Source organism: Electrona antarctica (genome assembly GCF_951216825.1).
Source record: "Electrona antarctica genome assembly, chromosome: 6".
Lineage (NCBI taxonomy): Eukaryota > Metazoa > Chordata > Actinopteri > Myctophiformes > Myctophidae > Electrona > Electrona antarctica.
The window spans coordinates 27,772,098-27,791,726 of NC_136811.1; the positions used below are offsets into that span (position 1 = coordinate 27,772,098).

A 19,629-nucleotide genomic window follows, 5' to 3' on the forward strand; every position below is an offset into this window, starting at 1 on the left:
TATTATTTAACTGCCTTCACTTAACAATGATGGATAGATAATGCCCAGGTTAGTGCAGGGTATCTCAAGATATCTTGTGTTTACTGAAATATAAAGTGATAGCTCTTTAAGTAATGTATAGGCACTGTTATGCAGTAACATGTGTGTGATTTACACACATGTTCATCAATATTCACACACAAAGGTGCATTTCCTATTCTTATGCATTAGGATTAGATCAATCAATTTCAGTTGTTCAACAAAATATACATTTGTATATAACCGGTGGCATCTAGTGGCCAATGTAGAAAACTACATCAACTAAATCAATGCAGAGAACATTGAGTGAAACAGTAGAGAAATAATAATTGACTATTTGCTGCTTTTGCATGTTATATCATGTCCTCAGGAATCCAGGAGATAGATATATAGATATTACTAAATATCTCATTAGTAAAATGGATTTAGATAATTTGTACCAAATCTGTTTAAAACTTGTGGCTGCTCTCTTTGGTTGCTTCAAACTGTCTGTGTGGTCTGACCTAAGCACTGACCACCTGTGTTTCAGGCCCCCTGTTCTTAAACTTACTTGATGTATCTGTGCATCTGCCTTACACGGATTCAAGTTGTTAACTTCTGCCTTACTGAATTATTTTCTGCCCCTTTCCGCCTAAAATGCATTATATTGAATTATAAACAGTAACAACAAAATAAACATTTTCATGTAGAAAATAAAAATCCTAAAATTCCAGACAAATATGTAGTGCGGTCAACGTGTCTGCTGCCACGTTGAATTTGGGGCGGCAGTGACTCAGGGATAGAGTGGCCGGTAAAGCGACAGGATGGGAACCGCAAGACTTAGTGTTGAAGTGTCCTTGAGCAAGACACTGAACCCTTAAGTCAAATTCCAATACCCCAAATCTTGGCCACTCGCTCACACACACACTTGGTCACTCCAGCATGGCAAATTATGGTGAAATTGATGACCTGCCGAAATATGTGACCATCTTGTGGACTTCACAAAACTTACATGGAAGTCTTTAAATATGTGGACTAAATACCACCAGGTTGAACTCTGCTAATGAACAAACTGCAATGATTTATGTTCGGACACTGTCGTTATGTGATAGTCTACACAATTGTGACATATTTCAGCAGGTCACCAATTTCATCGTAACGCCACCATGCTGGAGAGTGAGTGAGCGAGTGTGAGTGAGCGAGTGGCCGAGATTTGGGGTATTGGAATTTGGCTTGAATAGCTCCATATGAGCAGGTTGTTTCCTTGCATGGTTTCCTCTGCCATTGGTCTGTGAATGGGTGAATGTAATCCACAATCTATTCTTAATTGAATTATGACACATTAACAAGCAGTTGTTTTCTTCTGAATATTTATTCCTTTAATTCAAGAGTGCATTAAAAAGGTCAACAACAATGGTGCCATAAATAATAATAATAATAATAATAACAAATGCCTTCAACTGTTCAATTTATTTTTAAGAATATAAAAAACATAATAACCATGCTTCATTAGAAATTAATCTATATATTAATCTATATGCCATTACGTGACCTTTTATCAGTTTGGGCAAATTAAGAAATAAAGATACTTCACAACATGGCTCAAACACTAATACATATGCATTGTGAATACTATGTGGTCAGTCTATAAACATGATCAGTCAGTATGTAACTGAAGATAAATATTTAACTTGGATCATGCAATCATGTACAGCACAGAATGGCAATGAGCATGAATGAGCATGAGCAGTGAATTTCATGAGCAAAATCACAAATAATATATTTGAGTTAAATGTAGACTTTTATACTGTATTATAAGTTTTTAAAACGAAGTTGCTCATCATCTCATTTATTGATATGTGTTACATTGACGTGCCTTGTAAGAACGGTACAAACACATTGCATGAAGATTGCATAAAGCCTTTTTCAAATAAATTTGACACTTTTGCAAAGTCTTGTTTTTTGACCACCTCCGTCTCCTCTATACTTCTAGTACTACATCACATGGATGAAAGCCATGGAAATCATTACAACTAGGAATTATTTTTGCTATGTTTTTTGTGACTAATTTTTTATTTCACTTTCTTTAGCTTTTAATTATTACAAACTTGGCTTTGTCAACATGGAGGTGTGAGTGACAAGCATGGATCAATCATTATGTGTCATTCATTGCTGAAAAAGCTTGTGCACGTCTGCACCAGAGGTTCTTTTTGTTATAACATTGTACATAATGGTGCCGACACTGCCGAGCCCTCCCTCAGAGGTCACATTTTCTAAAATTGATGCCAGTGTAATAGTCAGCATAATATTTGTAAATACTTCTACATGTGTGTTTTCCCAGAGGAAGGGGTTGGCAATATCCTTTCGGTTATATACACCATGCCTACATGTGTATGAATAGCATTATCTGCATTGTCCTGATGCAGTACCCAATGCCTTGACTCACAACGTTCCTCAGAAATGTAAAAGAGTAACAAAATAGCACATTGCAACACAAGATATAAAAGTGCTCACAACAAGAAAACTTGAAAATGCATCAGTACCATCAGTTCATACATCTCTTCAGAGTTACATCAACACTGAGGATTGTATTAGTCAACATAAGTCCTCCTCTTTCTAGGTCACTGCATCCTCCATCTCTTGAAGCCCATCAACATACTACAGCCATAGCATATAGTCGCCACAAATGCAAATATCTGCAACAGAAAAGCCATGGAGAGAATAGATACGGCTGTTATCCAGTTTGACCGTGAAGCTTGTAATGTCCTACAAATTACATTAGAGGAGCTTTAACTGACAATTACTGTAGTGTAGTGTACACTGTCATGGTTTAAAGTTCAAAGTTTTCTCATCATGAATCTCACTGGACAACTCATTAAGACTAAGTTTCATCATAGTGGAAGAGAGTCATGTATATTATGCAATGTACAGAATATATTGCAAAATATTTCAATTGTATTTGTTGCTAGAGTGGACACAATTAATAAATCCATGTACTTTTGTATTAGGACCAAAGGCATATAGCATAACTAGGGTTGTCTGGATCCGATCACGTGTTCGGAAATCAGCCGATCATGTCATTTTCAAATGAATCGGATCGGGAGCAAAAATACGTGATCGGGACATCCCTAGAATCAATATTATATCCACATCATTAGACTGGATATTGTCTGTGATTTTGGATATTGTACTATTGTGATATGGCATAAGTGTTCTATACAAATATAAATATCAATATAAATATCAGCTCGGGAAAAATCGGTATTGGCAGACATTCTAAATCAAATGATCGGAATCAGATCGTGAGCAAAAACACGTGATCGGGACATCCCTAAGCATAACATCATAGAATCAAGAAACATTATTGTGCTGATCAGGTTCTGGGGGAAACAAAATAAAACATAAATCCTTCCAGGATACAACGTTCTTTTCTACAGGCTGATCAGGTTTCTCAGATTTCTCGGAGGGAAGGCTGACACATTGAATGACCTTTCTGACAATTCATTTACTTTTTGATGGAATGGTCAGTGCTATATCTTCGGAAAGCTGTTTATCTGTTGTAGCCTGAGAGTCTGTGAGAAATGTTTCTCAAACACCTTCAGCAGGACAATGGGTAATGTATAGTAGTATAATAGTATGTATATCTGTAAAATATTGTTGGAACAAGTCCCAACAATATTTTCTGCTTTACCTGTATCTGTAAGTCAGTAACAAATAAAAGTAATAAAACCTCTTGAATCTGGAATTTTATCATGTTCATATGTTATCTTGTCACTAGATGTCAGTACTGTAATCATGGACACCATTACAGTACTGTGGTGCAGAAGTGTATTTTACAACTAAACATGATGCAACTGAATATAAACACAAGTTAATCTTATCTGAGGTGACACAATACTGTATCTGTTCATCTGCCCAGGGACTACGGATGGAAATGAAACTAAATCTGGTACAAACTACAAATCATATTTGTTCTCTACTTGAAATAAATGTATTTTGTATATGGCCTCTGATACAAATAAACTAATGAATGAAACGAAATCTAATGAAATGCTGTGTGCGCGCGCACACACACACACACACACACACACACACACACACACACACACACACACACACACACACACACACACACACACACACACACACACACACACACACACACACACACACACACACACACACACACACACACACACACACACACACACACACACACACACACACACACACACACACAGACAGACAGACAGACAGACAGACAGACAGACAGGAAATGAAGGAAACCATCGATTTTCGAATTTAAATAGTTTAGAATACAATTATATGTGTTTACTAAAGTGTGTAATGTCGTGCAGTACTGTACATACAAACAATGTGCGGTAGTCAACATTCTTAACAGGAAAATAAATAGTATGTACACGGTATATTAAAATAAATTACCACAAAAGTCATTCAATGATTAGAAAACGTATGGAAGACCTTTAGCACTCACCGTTGCTGCAACGTTAATGCCGTATTGCCTCTCGTCTAGGACAGTGAAAATGTTGCCCCGAGGGTAAGTTATGCACATGACTGTGCTGTTAGCGGTTTGTTTAATAGTGGCTCCCGCTCCTCCGTTAGCTGCAGTGGTAGCTGCCTCCAGCACAAAGGCAGCAAAGTAGAAGAGGACAGCTGTGAAGTGGTACACCACATCCTGGGAGAGGAATGACAACAAATGATTAGGAATCAATAATACGTGCATGTGCCTCTCTCTGAAAACATCGGTATCCTTGCAAGACTGTTGCTCTGCCATACGACAAAACAAAATTTGGTTTTACACCATATAAAATGTGTTCCTTTGTAAGAATAGGTTGCAGACAATGTGAATGTATTATCATGTACATCTGTGGCACAGTAGGCTGGGGAGGTCTGGGAGCTGCATAAGCTCTATAAGATCCCCAAGAAGTCCAGCTCTGTTGTTGGCCTAGAGATGGATGGGTTGAAGGCAGTTGCAGAGAGGAGGATGAGTGTCAAACTCAACTCCATCCCGGATAACCTCTCCCATCCCCTCTATGGCGAGCTGCAGAAGAGAGTGAGCACCTTCAGCCAGAGGCTCACTCTTTGTGCCAACTACCATCAGACTGTATAACGCATGAGAACTCTCTCCCTATGTGGTTCTATGTCGGCTTTGCTCATGTGTGATTGTGTGCATGTGTGTCTGGTGTGTGCGGGTGCCGTCTGTGGTAGGAGTTTATGTGCATGGCTATGAAGGTGTCTTGTGTATTAAGTATTGTTTTTTGTATTGTCTTGTACAAGAGTATGACACAGATTCAGTGCAAAAGAGTGAAAGAGAGAGAGAAAGAAAGATAGATAGAGCGATATAGATCAGAGTGTCAGAGAGAAAGTTAATGAGAGTCTGTGTTGTTGACATTGTGGGCCCCAACAGGCGAGTCTTTGTTGAGTTTTGGTGTGAGCTCATCATCCATGTCACTCATTGTTCAGTATAATACAAACGATGCCACATGCCTGGCTATTCCCAGGAGCAGGGACTCCAGCCTAAGGCAAGGGTCTGACAGCCCAGACCCAATAGTAGAGCACTCCAAGAACATGTAACAAGAGAAAACAAACGTGTATTTTCTCACATGACATCATAGGGCAACAATTACCGGCTACACTCCCATGACCCAGTAATAGCATTCTGTATATTGTCATTGAAACCTTGTATGTCCCAAACTATTACTTTTCAGGAAATGGAAAAAATTGGTTAAATGTTTAAAGCCCACAGACACACCTATAACCACTTTGACTTTAAACATTTTCAAAAATGTCTTGCAGATCTACAACTTACAAGCTTACGATGACTTGTTAGCTCTGGTCCATAGCCTTAAGGACTTCTCCAAATGGTAAATGGTGCATTTATATAGCGCCTTTATCCAAGGCGCTTTACATAGATTGTGCATTACATTTACCCATTCATACACCGATTGCGGCGGAAGCCATGCAAGGTACCAACCAGCACATCGGGAGCAATTTGGGGTTCACTGTCTTGCCCAAGGACACTTCGACATGTAGACAGGAGGAGCCGGGATTCGAACCGCCGACCCATGGATCATTGGACGACCTGCTCTACCTCCTGAGCCACAGTCGCCCACTCCTTAAGGCTCTGGTCCATAGCCTTAAGGACTTCTCCTTAAGGCTATGTTACTCTCGACTTCCTGCCGCCGCATGAAGACAGAACAGCTTGTCGACTTCTGCAAAAATAAAAAGAACGATTTCGCTACTCACCAATACAAAGACGATTTGTGACGGCGAAAGTCTACTTTCCTTGGTGGACGCACTCTCTGAGCCCCCCACCACACATATAAAATGCACTTTTTGGCCAGAAAGACCGAAAGGAAAGATCTTGTAAATGGGATTTTCTATTGACAATATCTGTAGAGGGCGCAGTGGAGTAACTAAAACACATTTTTTCTTCCAGTGAAAAAAAACATTTTCTGGACAAAAAGTGCATTGTATACGTGTGGTGGGGGTCTCAGATTGCATCCACTAGGGAAAGTAGGCTTTCGCCACCACAAAACCGTCTTTGTATTGGTGAATAGCGAAATCGTTCTTTTTATTTTTACAGAAGTCGACAGGCTGTGCTGTCTTCATGCGGTGGCAGGAAGTAGAGAGTAACATTAAGGAGAAGTCATTTAGGCTATGGACCAGAGCTAATGATTTGTGAGCATATAGATCTGCTATTTTTGCTATTTTTGTGTGACACTGTAGCATAACAAAGTAAGGAATTAATTTACAACAACAAAAAAAGCCCAACAGCAACAATATATTAGGGTACTGCAGTATTATGATGCAAGGGTGTATCATTTGGAATTTAAATTAACACTTTAGTAGACTTTACTGTAGCCTATATCCACACAGCAGTGTGCAATGATTCGCCATGCAACTCCTTGCAACCAAGCGGTTGCGAGTAGTTGCATGAAACCATCCCCAATTGAACCGTATGCAGACCGTGGCCATCTTGCCAGGAACGTGCTAACTAGATGCAATTTCCCATTGACAGCCCATTCATCCAAACAGAAAAGTCTGATCTGATTGTATTAAACAATGTCAAACTCACCAACATTGCAGCTGTGCGAAAACCTTGAACCTCTTTCTATCTGCAAAGTTTTGTTTGTTTCATAAAAATCCACTGTAGACTTGTTATGAGCTACTTCCTGTCAAGAAATTCCTTGCAGGTGATTGGAGTTATTGGAGTTTGGAAGCACTCGTTTTTAATAAAGCAACCTCCTGTTGCCTCCTGCATTATGTGCAACAGGTGGTACGCAGGGCCGTTGAGTGATATCCAACGAGCACTCCCAAACTCTGACACTATGTTAAACCAACATATAAATGTAATTATTTATTAGCTAGAGGCATTGTATGATGCACTGCATGGCTAGTGCACGCTACAAATTTGGTTTGAGTAAGGTTATGTTCCAGTCTTGTATACAGAATATCTTGGCTCCAGACTATCACTTGACTAGGATCTGTAAGCCCCTCTTTTAGCCTTGGCAATGCCTCTATGTATTGCTCTGTAGCTTCAATTTGGCAATGGCTGACCTTATGGGACCTACATATAATTTAGGAAGAGAGACTAATAACTTTCTCAGCCTTACGGAAGTAGCATCTTGTCCTGGCTGGATGACTTTGAACCACTGCTTTCCAGCTAGTAAGTCCTTCATATATCTCTTTTGTCACACTCTGGTAGTAAGCTATTAGTGGATAATGTGTATTTAAACAGTCAATAATATATATCACATTGACAGCTTGTCTGAGGAGTGTGCCCACATCAGCCATACAAGATCATAAATGTCTACAATAGACGTGGCTTGTTTGATTTACATTGTTACGAGGAATTATGGCCACTTCTCAGATAACAAAGCCAGAAGCCTTTAACAGTGCCATAAATCCATGGCTCACACCAGTCTTAATGGCATGGTGTGCAGTTACAGTTCCCTGCACACAAAATTATATTTCCAAATAAAGCAAGTTTCATGTCAGATCCTTGTCACTGCCATAATTAAGTGAGAGCTCATGATAACATGACTCATGACTGATAACATGACAGTGATAGTTGATGATAGATTATGGGAGGCTGTGATAGGTACCATTTGTAATATTTAATACTACTTGAGAGAAAGAGTGTGAGTTTGATATTACTGCCACATTTGTATTATAGCTACGGTGTATATGTGCAAAGTATGATCAGGGGCAAGATTATGTCAATGTCCCTCAAAGTGAAATATTGCTTGCAAAATCTGTATAAAACCAGTCTTGAAAGCTCTTAATATTTTGTTACAGGAACAGCAGGAAGCTTTTCCTCTCAACCTACCACGAGTCACTTTGCCACATGGGGGGCTCTAATTCATCCGAACAAACTTTTGTTGAGAGAGCTTCACCTGCTATTAGTACTCAGAGGACCCTATTTTGCTTGTCTTAAGTACCAGGTCTTATGACTTAACTTAAGACCTGGAGGTGTGGCCAATGCTGTTTGGCCACTCAAAATAGCTAAACAGCATTGGCCACGCCTCAAGGTCTTAAGTCAAGTCATAACTTCATAAGACCTGGTACCTATGACACAAAATAGGGCCCTCAGTGTTAATTCAGTTCCATTTATACATTTTTGGAGTTAAATTAATTAGCACTAGCATTGTTTCATAACGATGCTCCTTCGCCTGGAAAGGAGCCAGCTTAGGTGGTTCGGGCATCTGGTTAGGATGCCTCTTGGGCGTCTCCCTAGGGAGGTCCTCGGGGCATGTCCCACTGGGAGGAGACCCCGGGGCAGACTGTCTCGGGATCCCCCAGGAGGAAGTCACTAATGTTGCTCTGGAGAGGCAAGTCTGGAGCACTCTGGTGGAGCTGATGAGCGGTTGAAGATTGTTTCATACTACATTATACAGTATGTGGACTGTACATGATGCTGCGTTCACTCTGTTGGGTGACACAGGAGTAAAGTACCTGTCCAACACCTAGGGGTAGGGGAGTCCTCATTCCGGTTTGGCTGAGCATAATATACCGGTACAAACACAATTGGCCACTTTGAAGTGTGCATCACTTGGCTGACATCTCACAGTGGATGTCGTCCCATTACCGCAAGCTCAATTCTTCCCAGGTTAGTCCTGCCATATACAATATCTTCACTATTTCCATTGAAAACTCCCTGAGCCAAGAGCCTGGGTGTTGTCCTGGACAGTCAGCTATCCTTCAAGGCACACATTGCAGTGGTCATTTGTTGTAGGTTTATACTTTATAACATCCAAAGGATCAGACCCTTCCTCACCCAGAAGTCTGCCCTGCTCCTTATTCAGGCCTCAGTCATCTCAAAGTTTGACTACTAAATCTCTCTCTTAATTGGCCACCCGGCATGATCGCTTAAGCCCCTCCAAATGATCCAGAATGCTGTGTCATGCCCAAAATAGGGCAGCCAGGTTTAAAATATTTCAGTATAATGAACGATTTTGACATGCTATATTTTTTTTACACTGACCATCCAGGGATATGTATTGTAGGCTACATATAAAGTGAATAAAGAAGAACACTTGATTGTTAGACACATTTGCTCAAGATCCTATAGGCATACCAGGACATTCCAATCAGCGTTAATGCGGTCAGCCAGGCCAGTGAGGAGGAGAGCCAGGTAGGAGGAGGACAGAAAGAATGCAATGACAGAGACAGACATCACCCAACCCTGGAGTAGAGGTACTGGGACATTGGACGAAGCCACTAGGATCCATACAAGGCCACCAAATAACTGTGGAGAGAGAGAGAGACACTGTTGTATTACCAACTATAATTGACAGTAAAGGTGAATATTGCATATCCAGCTACTTCATTTCCTGCCCATAAGCACCAATCCTAGTACTGATGGACACGAGTTCACTCATTTGTGTGCTGCCAGTGCATTGGTGGTAGACTTGCATGTAACATCTGAAAGAATTGTCACTTATAATACACACTACAATGACTCAAATCTATTTTTGAGTGACTTGCCATTAAGGACTTCAAAAGTAAATAGGCCTACTGTCCAACATGGTGATCCAGCCAACCAATACATTTGTGGCATTTTTAACAGACAACCAAAATAACCTTGTATTGACAATAACAGTACAGAGGAGAATGCATTACTATTGACATTTGCAACATGGGTTAAAAATAAAGTTAATTTAAGTCCATTCTAGCTGCAGCCTATATCACATTTCCTACCACTGCCAGGTACGCTCAATGTGCTTCACAAATTCACATATCAACAAATATACACAAAAGGCCCATATAGAACATTGACTATAGCCTATAACATGAGCTTGGATGAGGTGACCTTGGGGGAAGATCATATAGCCTACATTTAACTACTGAGTCAGCAGCAGTGGTTGATCTGATCAGGCTCCATAAGCACCCTTGATGATGGCTATTTTTGATTTGCGCGTGTACACAATACCTATATAGGGCATATCATATGCCCTATATCGATCACTAGCTCTGATCCATAGCCCTAATTCTAATTCTACCCTGCATTGGCAGAATTAGCATTAGGGCTATGGACCAGAGCTAATCGATCACTATGGCAACCAACAGCCTATTATCAACTTTTAAACACCAAAGGCTACACGTAACTCTAGGCTAAGGTATTTGTGAAAGGTTTAAACATGGGCGGGCTAATGGGCATAGGCATGTCTTCATGCCTAAAGAGTTGAAAGGGATGTAAACAGAATTAATATGATATTGAGATATCCCAGTTTGTTGTTGTGCATCAATTAACTTCCAAAAATAAAACACTTACTATCTCTAAGCATATCAGAGCTCCAGAATAGGTCCTCAGTATTTCCAACCCCAAGGGGAGAGTAATCGTGGGGACTGGGAAAGAAGTCACAGCGGGGTGCGGAGCTGGTTCCGACATTTCTATCCCTCGATCTTCTTTCTCCCTCAGCGCTCAGCTCAACAAAGGCCGGGGGAACAACGGCACAGCCAGGCAAATTCCTCGGGAGTCATGTGTCGCTGAAACAGGTCGGACAGGTGCAGCAGCCACTCCTAGAACCTTTCCTTCGTCTGTTCACTTGATAAGCTTGTCTAAGATTGTCTTTCTTTGGATCGAGTGGAGTGATCAGTAAAAGTAAAACAGACCGATTCCTTCTGTTTTAGACAACAACGTGTAGGTCGACTAAACGTACAATAGCGACGTGTACTGATTAACCTTCACACAATGGTTGAGATTTTAAAAGTAAATATTAGCTTGAGCTGCCTGTAAGGAAATACCAAGGTGAGGACGAGATCACAGCACTGATTCCTGCACTGGAGCAGCTTCACGCACACACCCGGCGTTGACCCAAACTGCACCTGCCAGGCTGCCACAGAGATGTTTAGTGTTAGTGTTTACCCAAACACAGGCAAGGGCAACCCCTACAGTTTCATTAAGTTGGCTGCTTGCTGTTCGTTAACTGTCAGGCGTCATATTAAGTTAAAAAATAAAAGTAAAAGTAAAAGGAGATCAGATGGTATTTCATTCAACAATTTTGTATGAGCATGTCTGGTGCTAGCTAGACCATGGTTAATGTTTAGCTGAAATGTGTGTTAAGTGAACTAATGTTGACATAACCTCACAAAGCAAAGGGCACCTGCAGCATGTGTGGTGCTAGTGCATAGTTCACTAGTGTGGCTACAGTAAAAGTCTACTGTACCTACAGTCCTACTGCAGTTTTGTTTTTCCAATAAGTAAAAAGTGTGTGATTTGTGATCATTGCACTTTATTGCATATGTGTATATGGCACCAGCTAAAAACACAAAAAAATACAGTTTATAAATTAACAATAAAAATACAAGCAAATAATTGTGTTAAAGTGCAGAGGTGCTTATGCTTAAAAATCACACCCGTGTGAACTGAGTGGTGCAACTCCCCCCCTTACACCCCCCCCCCCCCCCCCCCCCTCTCTCTCTCTTGCTCTCATTAGCAGGCAACAGTGCAGCACTATTTCTCTCTCTCTGTTTCTGGCACGACAGTGCCCCTACTGGTACTCATGAGTCACACATGAGTCACATAGGTGTCACACGGACATTGCTGTTCCTTGGACACTCAAAAACAATTATAGCCAGCTGCCAACCACGCCACCTTTTTAAGAGGTCTGGTCATCTAAAATAGGACGGCTACGGCGAATAAAAAACTCGCCTACGGCTGACCGCTCCGGCAACCGGAAATGGATCAGTGCTCGATAGATAAACCTGCTTGCCGTCGCAGCCCTAAATACGGCAGAAACTACCCTTCCACGTAGTGTCTAACGTCAGTGATTTTAGTACTTTGGACGCGTTGTTTAGTATGTATGAGCTCTAACTACATTTTAGTCTAAACAAATTCACTGAACAGTTCACAAACTGTCCAAAAGTAAGATCTTACAATCTTACCAGATCATGTTGCAAGCTCTGCCGCGAGCTCTGCCCCTTCAGAGAAGCGACAACTGCATAGCCGCGTCACCATGGGAACCAAAAAGGTGTGGGAAGTGGGAACCATAGGGGATGGGAACCCGTCACCACGGCTGTATGTTTTTTTTTTTTTTAAGGGAAAAGCAGTAGCTACGGCGATTGTGTCATAGCAGCTCTACTTCCGCCTAGTGGAGCCGTCCTGAAAACCGTCATTGCTTAACGTGAAATTTGCAATTACCTATACTTACTTAGGATTTGAACCTAATCCTAGATCAACTTTCCTAATAGCCAGCGAGCCACAGTCCCAAAATTTGAGAGGACCTGTGTGTGATGTACTTCTTATTTGTGTTTTTGAGGGGCGCTAGCCCCTACTATATACAGGTTTAATGTTTGTTTTTCCTTAGACAAACATTAAAAACGCCATTGACAATGGACAGAGTTTAAAGGACAACTTTAGTTTTTTTCAACCAAGGTTCATGTTTTAGGTTGTTATTAGAGAAAGTATAAGATGAGTGTTCTTTTTTTTTTATTTGCTGCTTTCTTTCGTTTTAGCGATTTTAGCTATTTTTGACAGGGGGGCGGGGGCATTCGAACATGGGGCTAAATATGTATTTTTTTACAAAATGTTATAGCGATTTATTTTTTTATTATTTACTATAGTCCTACTAGACTCCAGGAAATGACATCTGGCTACAAAAGATCACTGAATGTGAAGGGGGTGACAAACTGACCTGTTGAGCCATACAACACAGTATAGCAGCCCCCTATAGTACCCCCCTTCACATTCAGTAGATCCTGTGATCTTTTGTGGCCAGATATAATTTCCTGGGGTCTAGTAGGACTAGAGTAAATAATAAAAAAATAAATCGCTATAACATTTTGTAAAAAAATACATATTTAGCCCCATGTTCGATTGAAATCACACCCGTGTGAACTGGGTGACCATAGCAACCATGCTCATTTTTTGGTACGAACAGACACGTAAACTAACAAAGCCAGTTGTAGGAGTGGTTTACACCACTCAAAAAGTACAGCATGACATCACAGGTTAAACTCTATTCCTTGAGCTTTTGGGCCTGTGGCTCCCCGGCTACTAGCATAACCAAGGCAACACAGGTTTGTAGGACAAGTGAATGATTAAAAGGCAAAAGGTTTTTCTTTATCCTAGTCTAGGGAGTGTGCATACAAAGTTATAGCGCCACCATGAGGCTGAGTTGAAAATGTTCCAGTGGCATTTCTTCCTGGGCCTAGTGGGAATGTGCGTGCACAATCTCACGGAAATCACACGATGTGTTCATGATTTGAGGCATTTAGTTTGAAACCATGCACTCCTGCGATCTTTGGTAGCCAATCAGGATGGAGTCTGAAAAATCTGAAAGACCTGTTTTGTTGAATGGCTCTAGAGAGGCTGTGTACCAATTTGCGTGATGTTTGGACAAAATCTGTAGGTGTACTGTCCAAAAAATTGTTTTGCACAAAGCGGCCTCCTGGTGGCGCTATAAGAGGCCAATGTGAAAACCTTGGGCCAGAGGTTCAGCTCTGGCATCCAGGGAGTGTGTGTGGCTGCGCTCAAGCCAACGGTGCCGGAGATTAGCTGTCCACAGACGGACGGACACACGGAGTGCAAAACATACTCTCTCCCCATGCCTTCGGCCTGGTGGAGTGGAGACAACTAGGTGCTCGATGGAGATGCAAAAAATAATAATGTAAAGTAGGCTGGTGCTTCAAAGATCAGTGGGACTGGAATACTAAAGAAAAGGCGGCGATCCGAGCACTCAAAAGGTTAAAAATGAGGAGAGGGTGGATAAAAATAGATGTACTTTATTTATAAAAGTTAAAAGAGGCAACTTTTATAAATAAAGTACATATATTTTTATCCACCCTCATTTTTAACCTTTTGAGTGCTCGGATCGCCGTCTTTTCAGGAACAATGGTAATTAACAGATGAACAAAATACGTCTATTTAAATTAAAGGTATATTCAGTGATTTCACTTAATTCAAATATCACTTTTTCCCTTTTTTTGTGATAATCCTCCCTACTATGGTGTGCTGACCATAATTAGTTCCTTCCTATCCCCAGGAGTAAAAAAAACCCTAGTTTCGGCTTTGGTGGTGGGTGAGAAAGCCTTCATCCAATCAGGATAGAGGGGGCCTTCCTCCAATCAGGATCGAGCGGGGCGGGCCAGCCCAGAAGCGTAGCCTGCCTCCATTGGGCCACTCGGGCGCAGGCCCAGTCAATTGAGATCTTGCCCAGTCTAGCTTCTGAAATACTGGGGCGAAAAAACAAGAATTGGCAGTAACCTCGCGTCACCAGACTTTCTAGTGACATCGGCAGCCCCTTCTGTGCATGCACATTTCTGTTGTAGCCAACATGTCCAAAATAACACTAACCACAGCAAGCCGCCTTTGGCTATGGACCTATACATTCATACGAGGAAATCACATTAAGATGTGGTATATATGTGTGAAAGGCAAAACTGTTAACATGATCATTGCGTTAAAATGCAATCTGTGTTTAGGCGCAAGGGCAACGCCTGTGCTTTTGCAGTGCGGTTAGAAAGTACAACACCTGTTTCCATTGTAGTCCATTGTACTCAATCAAGACATACAATCTATTATTATTATTTTATTTTTATTTTATTGATTGAATACTTGTAATTGTATGAAATAAGCAGGTAAACATGAATAACTAGGTGAATGAAGTGAAAGATTAACAGAGCAAAATAAGCACATGTATATACTGTATATCTTCATACATCCTCACTGATGGTTTTTATAGTGGTTGTATAAAATTGTTTGTTGAAGAACAAATACATTTGGATCAATTTGAAACATGCATAAAGATGGCAGTTGTCAACATGTTAACATGTCAAAATCAACTCTTGAGAGTGGAAGTTGGATACAGTATGTAAAATATTTGTTGCACTTGTTGATGGAATTTTAGGAGTCAGGACCACCTGATCTGAATCCATGGGCTGCCATCTTTTTTGCCTATGGTCCATTTGATCCTATTCCTCACAAACCCAAGAGAATTTGTTAGAACAAGGCACGTCATTCCATCCTTTGCCACTGCGTGACAGCTCAACACAGTCCTCACCATCATCAGCATCATTAGGTTCCCCTCTCTGCCAAAATCCTGCACCTACCTGCAGATCAGTCCCGTCCACCCATGTCCATTTCCCCTCACGAACCGTGTCAGAGAGACCAATCCAGGTTCTGTCATTAAATCTGGTGATAAAATCAATTTCCTTTCTGTTGTCTATAATGACGAGATTAGCACCTCTGTCTTCACAGTCCTTTTTGCTCTTGATCCAAGTTTTACTCGAAGTGGAGATATAGTAGCAGCTGCCATTGAATTTTGTCCATCCTTGCTGACAGGGTTTTTCTAGGGATTATATATATTTGGATTATTAAAACCTTGTCCGACAGAAGGAATAAGTGTTAAAGAAGTGAGAAATGCAATAGGCTTCTAAAAGTAATTCCTCCTTCAATGTTGTTTAAATAGGATTTTGCTTACCTGTCATATTGAGAGAGAGGCTGTTGAGCTCCTCCTGTATTCCATCACGACTTGAAGTTACAAGTTCAAAACGCCTCTGTAACTCCTCTTTCTCTGCTGCCAATTGGATTTTCTCGTTCCTCAGATCATCTCGTTGCTTTCTCAGGGATGTGAGGCTAGTCTGTGAATCATCTCTCAGTTTTGTCAGGGTGTCGTAGCTGATCTGCAATTGGTGTCTCTCCCTTGTAAGGTTGATGTATTTCGTCTCTAACAGGTTTCTGTCTTGTTTCAGGTTGCTGTAGTTGTTCTGTAACTTATTTTGCTTATCCGTCAGGTTGTTGTATTTTGTCTGAATGTCTCGCATTTCAGAATCATGAACATCGCCAACCTTGGTGTCTGAAAAAAGATGTCAGATAGAATCAAAGAGTATATATTTTAATTATAGAATCAGTCAGTACAAAAACAGTGACTTGTCTTTCAGTCAAGTTGAGTGCTCGCATTAGCAAGACAGGAGGAGTCTACTCACAGTGGACTTGAAGGCTTATGATCCCGGCCAGCAGCAGCAGACATAGTAGACCCAGGAAGACAGCTGCAGTTTTAAATGGACGTCGCCTACACATCCGACCACAACCTGAATCAAACAGTAGTTTATGTGTAGGTGCATAGATTACATTTGAAGCTAATGTCAATCTTGTAAGCTTGTATTTTTTTGTTCCATGCATGAAATGCCCCTACAGTGTATTCAGGTGTGTTTTGTATTCAGGATGCTGAGCCCTGCCAGGCAAAGATTTAGTGAAAGAGGGCATGAAGTTAGTTGGTATGAGAGAAAAAAGGCAGAGGACAGGGTGAGATGAAGGCAGATGATTCGCTGTGGTGACCCCAGAAAGAATAAGCAGATTACACGGTTTATAGTGTGCTATGATAAATGTTTTATTTATGTGTTCTTATAACGTTAATTAATTATACAGTGTTATAAGATGATTATATAATGCACCATAGACACAGGGTTCATATTAGGGAGTGTTATACCAAACTGTCAGTTTTGTGTGAATAATAATTGTGTGTTCTTACCTGAAGGTTCATCTCCATAGGGTCTCATCTTGAGATTCTCATCAGCAGCTTTTGGATTCAGATAGTCTACGTCCAGCTGCCCTAAACTGCTGTTGAATTCCACTGACATGGTTCGTTTCAGGCCAATGGAAGTGTAGGCTACTGGAATGACCTGTGTCCTTGTCTTCCCATTCAGTAAACACACTTCCCAATTTGTAAGACTTTACTTTGCTGACTCAGCTGGCACAATTCGTCAGTTGATTTAAGGAAGAAGATAAGGGTGAAAACAATACTTTAAAGCACCACTCCAACAATTTGCACCAAAAGCGTGTCTTCTGTGACATTTTGATTCTGTGAATAACAACCCATATTGAGTTTTATAACTAGTTATGTTTCAGCAATAGTTTTGTCATTGTAGGCTATGTATTCAAAAAGGGAGATTTGTGAATAATTTAGAGCTCTGGCAATTACATTTCATCTTTTGGATGAAAACTAATTTCCGGATTAATATCAGTATTAAGGACTGGATCTTTAAGGGTTCCAATCATCTGCCACAGTCAGCAAAACTGTACTTCCTGTTTTGTTTTTTTTTGCACCAAAAGCGTGTCTTCTGTGACATTTTGATCCTGTAAATAACAACCCATATTGAGTTTTATAACTAGTTATGTTTCAGCAAAAGTTTTGTCATTGTAGGCTATGTATTCAAAAAGGGAGATTTGTGAATAATTTAGAGCTCTGGCAATTACATTTCATCTTTTGGATGAAAACTAATTTCCGGATTAATATCAGTATTAAGGACTGGATCTTTAAGGGTTCCAATCATCTGCCACAGTCAGCAAAACTGTACTTCCTGTTTTGTTTTGTTTTTGCACCAAAAGCGTGTCTTCTGTGACATTTTGATTCTGTGAATAACAACCCATATTGAGTTTTATAACTAGTTATGTTTCAGCAATAGTTTTGTCATTGTAGGCTATGTATTCAAAAAGGGAGATTTGTGAATAATTTAGAGCTCTGGCAATTACATTTCATCTTTTGGATGAAAACTAATTTCCGGATTAATATCAGTATTAAGGACTGGATCTTTAAGGGTTCCAATCATCTGCCACAGTCAGCAAAACTGTACTTCCTGTAACAGGATGTGTGTGTGTGTGTGTGTGTGTGTGTGTGTGTGTGTGTGTGTGTGTGTGTGTGTGTGTGTGTGTGTGTGTGTGTGTGTGTGTGTGTGTGTGTGTGTGTGTGTGTGTGTGTGTGTAAATTACAGACCTTCCACGCGTTTTTTATGATTAAGGGTTGATTTAACAATATGCTCTATGCTGCAATCATAGAACCATATAACCACATAACTTTATTTGAAATTCATTTATTTCACCATCACTAAATGTGTATTAGAATTTCGTTCTTTCTTGTTTGCCTGTGTTTGCTATAAACAAAACTGTGCAGACTCAAACTGTTGTCCAGGCTGACAAAAATCAAATCAAATCAAATCAAATCAAATCAAATCAAATCAAATCAAATCACTGGATTAAATGCGTCCCTTGTGTAGATGTTTAAAAGATAGATTTAATGCTTCAAATGTTCTTCTGGATAAACGTATATTTTGGCTAATCTGGCTTTGTTTCTTGTGATCTCTGTCAAATTACTATTTATTACACAGACAGAGGAGTAATGAACTATTGGAAAACAGTGAAGAGAATACAAGGAAGATAGTGAAGAAGAGAGGCCAATAAAAAAATCCACAATTCTGTTAACAGTTTAGTTACACTAGTATGTATCAGACATTCATGAGAGTTTTAACTAAATAATGGTTTTAGATTAGGTGCCATCTAGTGGGCCACTAGATGGCACAATAGAATAACACAAGTTTATGTACTTATGTATGATGTTATGAGGTGGTTAAGTATGGATAAAAAGTATTTGAGAAGGGAAAAATAGTAAATACATATATTAAAAAATCACACCCGTGTGAACTGAGTGGTCTAAGGTCTTATATAGCCTGTCTGACGTAATGAAATCATGTCTGACGTAATGAAATCACACCCGGGTGAACAGGGTAAACATAGCAACCATGCTCATTTTTTCTGCACAGACTAACAAAGCCAGTTGTAGGAGTGGTTTACACCACTCAAAACAAAGCCAGTTGTAGGAGTGGTTTACACCACTCAATAATGAAATCACACCCGGGTGAACAGGGTGAACATAGCAACCATGCTCATTTTTTCTGCACAGACTAACAAAGCCAGTTGTAGGAGTGGTTTACACCACTCAAAAACTTAAGCATTAAAGAAAAATAAATCTTTAATTTTGCTGTAATATTTATTGTATATAAGTGTGAGATGAAAATTAATCTCAGTTAGTTATTTACTGCCTGGACTCCTGGATCACTGACCTCCACACTTTCCTATATCTAACATCAAGTTCTTGTTGCTAGGCCAAGCTGTTGCATCTCAGGGCGTCCACGTATAGGTGGTGCGCCTCTTCCCCCTCCTGGCTTTGCCCTGGGTTGTCTCCCGCAGAGTCAATTTACTTTATCAAGTTCTGGGTGCATGACACAGTGCCCTGCCAGTCTCATCCTTGATGCGGTCCGTCCATGTGACACCTAGCCTGGCTAATAAGCCAGACCTGGCTTATTAGCCAGGCTATGTGACACCTGCTGTAG

General features: G+C 40.4%; 2 protein-coding genes across 2 annotated transcripts; both read right to left on the reverse strand.

The window, feature by feature from the left end:
• Window positions 1-1,356: 1,356 nt before the first annotated feature.
• Window positions 1,357-11,434, reverse strand: mal2 (mal, T cell differentiation protein 2). Its single transcript, XM_079502979.1, has 4 exons — window positions 10,796-11,434; window positions 9,599-9,769; window positions 4,493-4,693; window positions 1,357-2,693 (listed from the first exon to the last, which is right to left on the reverse strand). Exons 1-4 carry the CDS (start codon window positions 10,910-10,912, stop codon window positions 2,619-2,621), a joined length of 564 nt encoding a protein of 187 aa, XP_079359105.1. The 5' UTR covers window positions 10,913-11,434; the 3' UTR covers window positions 1,357-2,618.
• Window positions 11,435-15,435: 4,001 nt separating this feature from the next.
• Window positions 15,436-17,103, reverse strand: LOC306925021 (uncharacterized protein; the record flags this gene model as incomplete). Its single annotated transcript, XM_079503704.1, has 4 exons — window positions 15,436-15,812; window positions 15,945-16,319; window positions 16,450-16,554; window positions 16,995-17,103. 4 exons carry the CDS (start codon window positions 17,101-17,103, stop codon window positions 15,436-15,438), a joined length of 966 nt encoding a protein of 321 aa, XP_079359830.1.
• Between the last annotated feature and the right edge of the window lie 2,526 nt (window positions 17,104-19,629).

Coding starts and splice junctions, on each gene's coding strand:
- mal2 (XM_079502979.1), bottom strand. CDS start 10,912: ATGTCGGAACCAGCTCCGCACCCCGCTGTGACTTCTTTCCCAGTCCCC. Junction 4,694..9,598: donor ACGCTGATTGGAATGTCCTG/GTATGCCTATAG, acceptor TTCCTCTCCCAG/GATGTGGTGTACCACTTCAC. Junction 2,694..4,492: donor GCATTAACGTTGCAGCAACG/GTGAGTGCTAAA, acceptor TTTCTGTTGCAG/ATATTTGCATTTGTGGCGAC.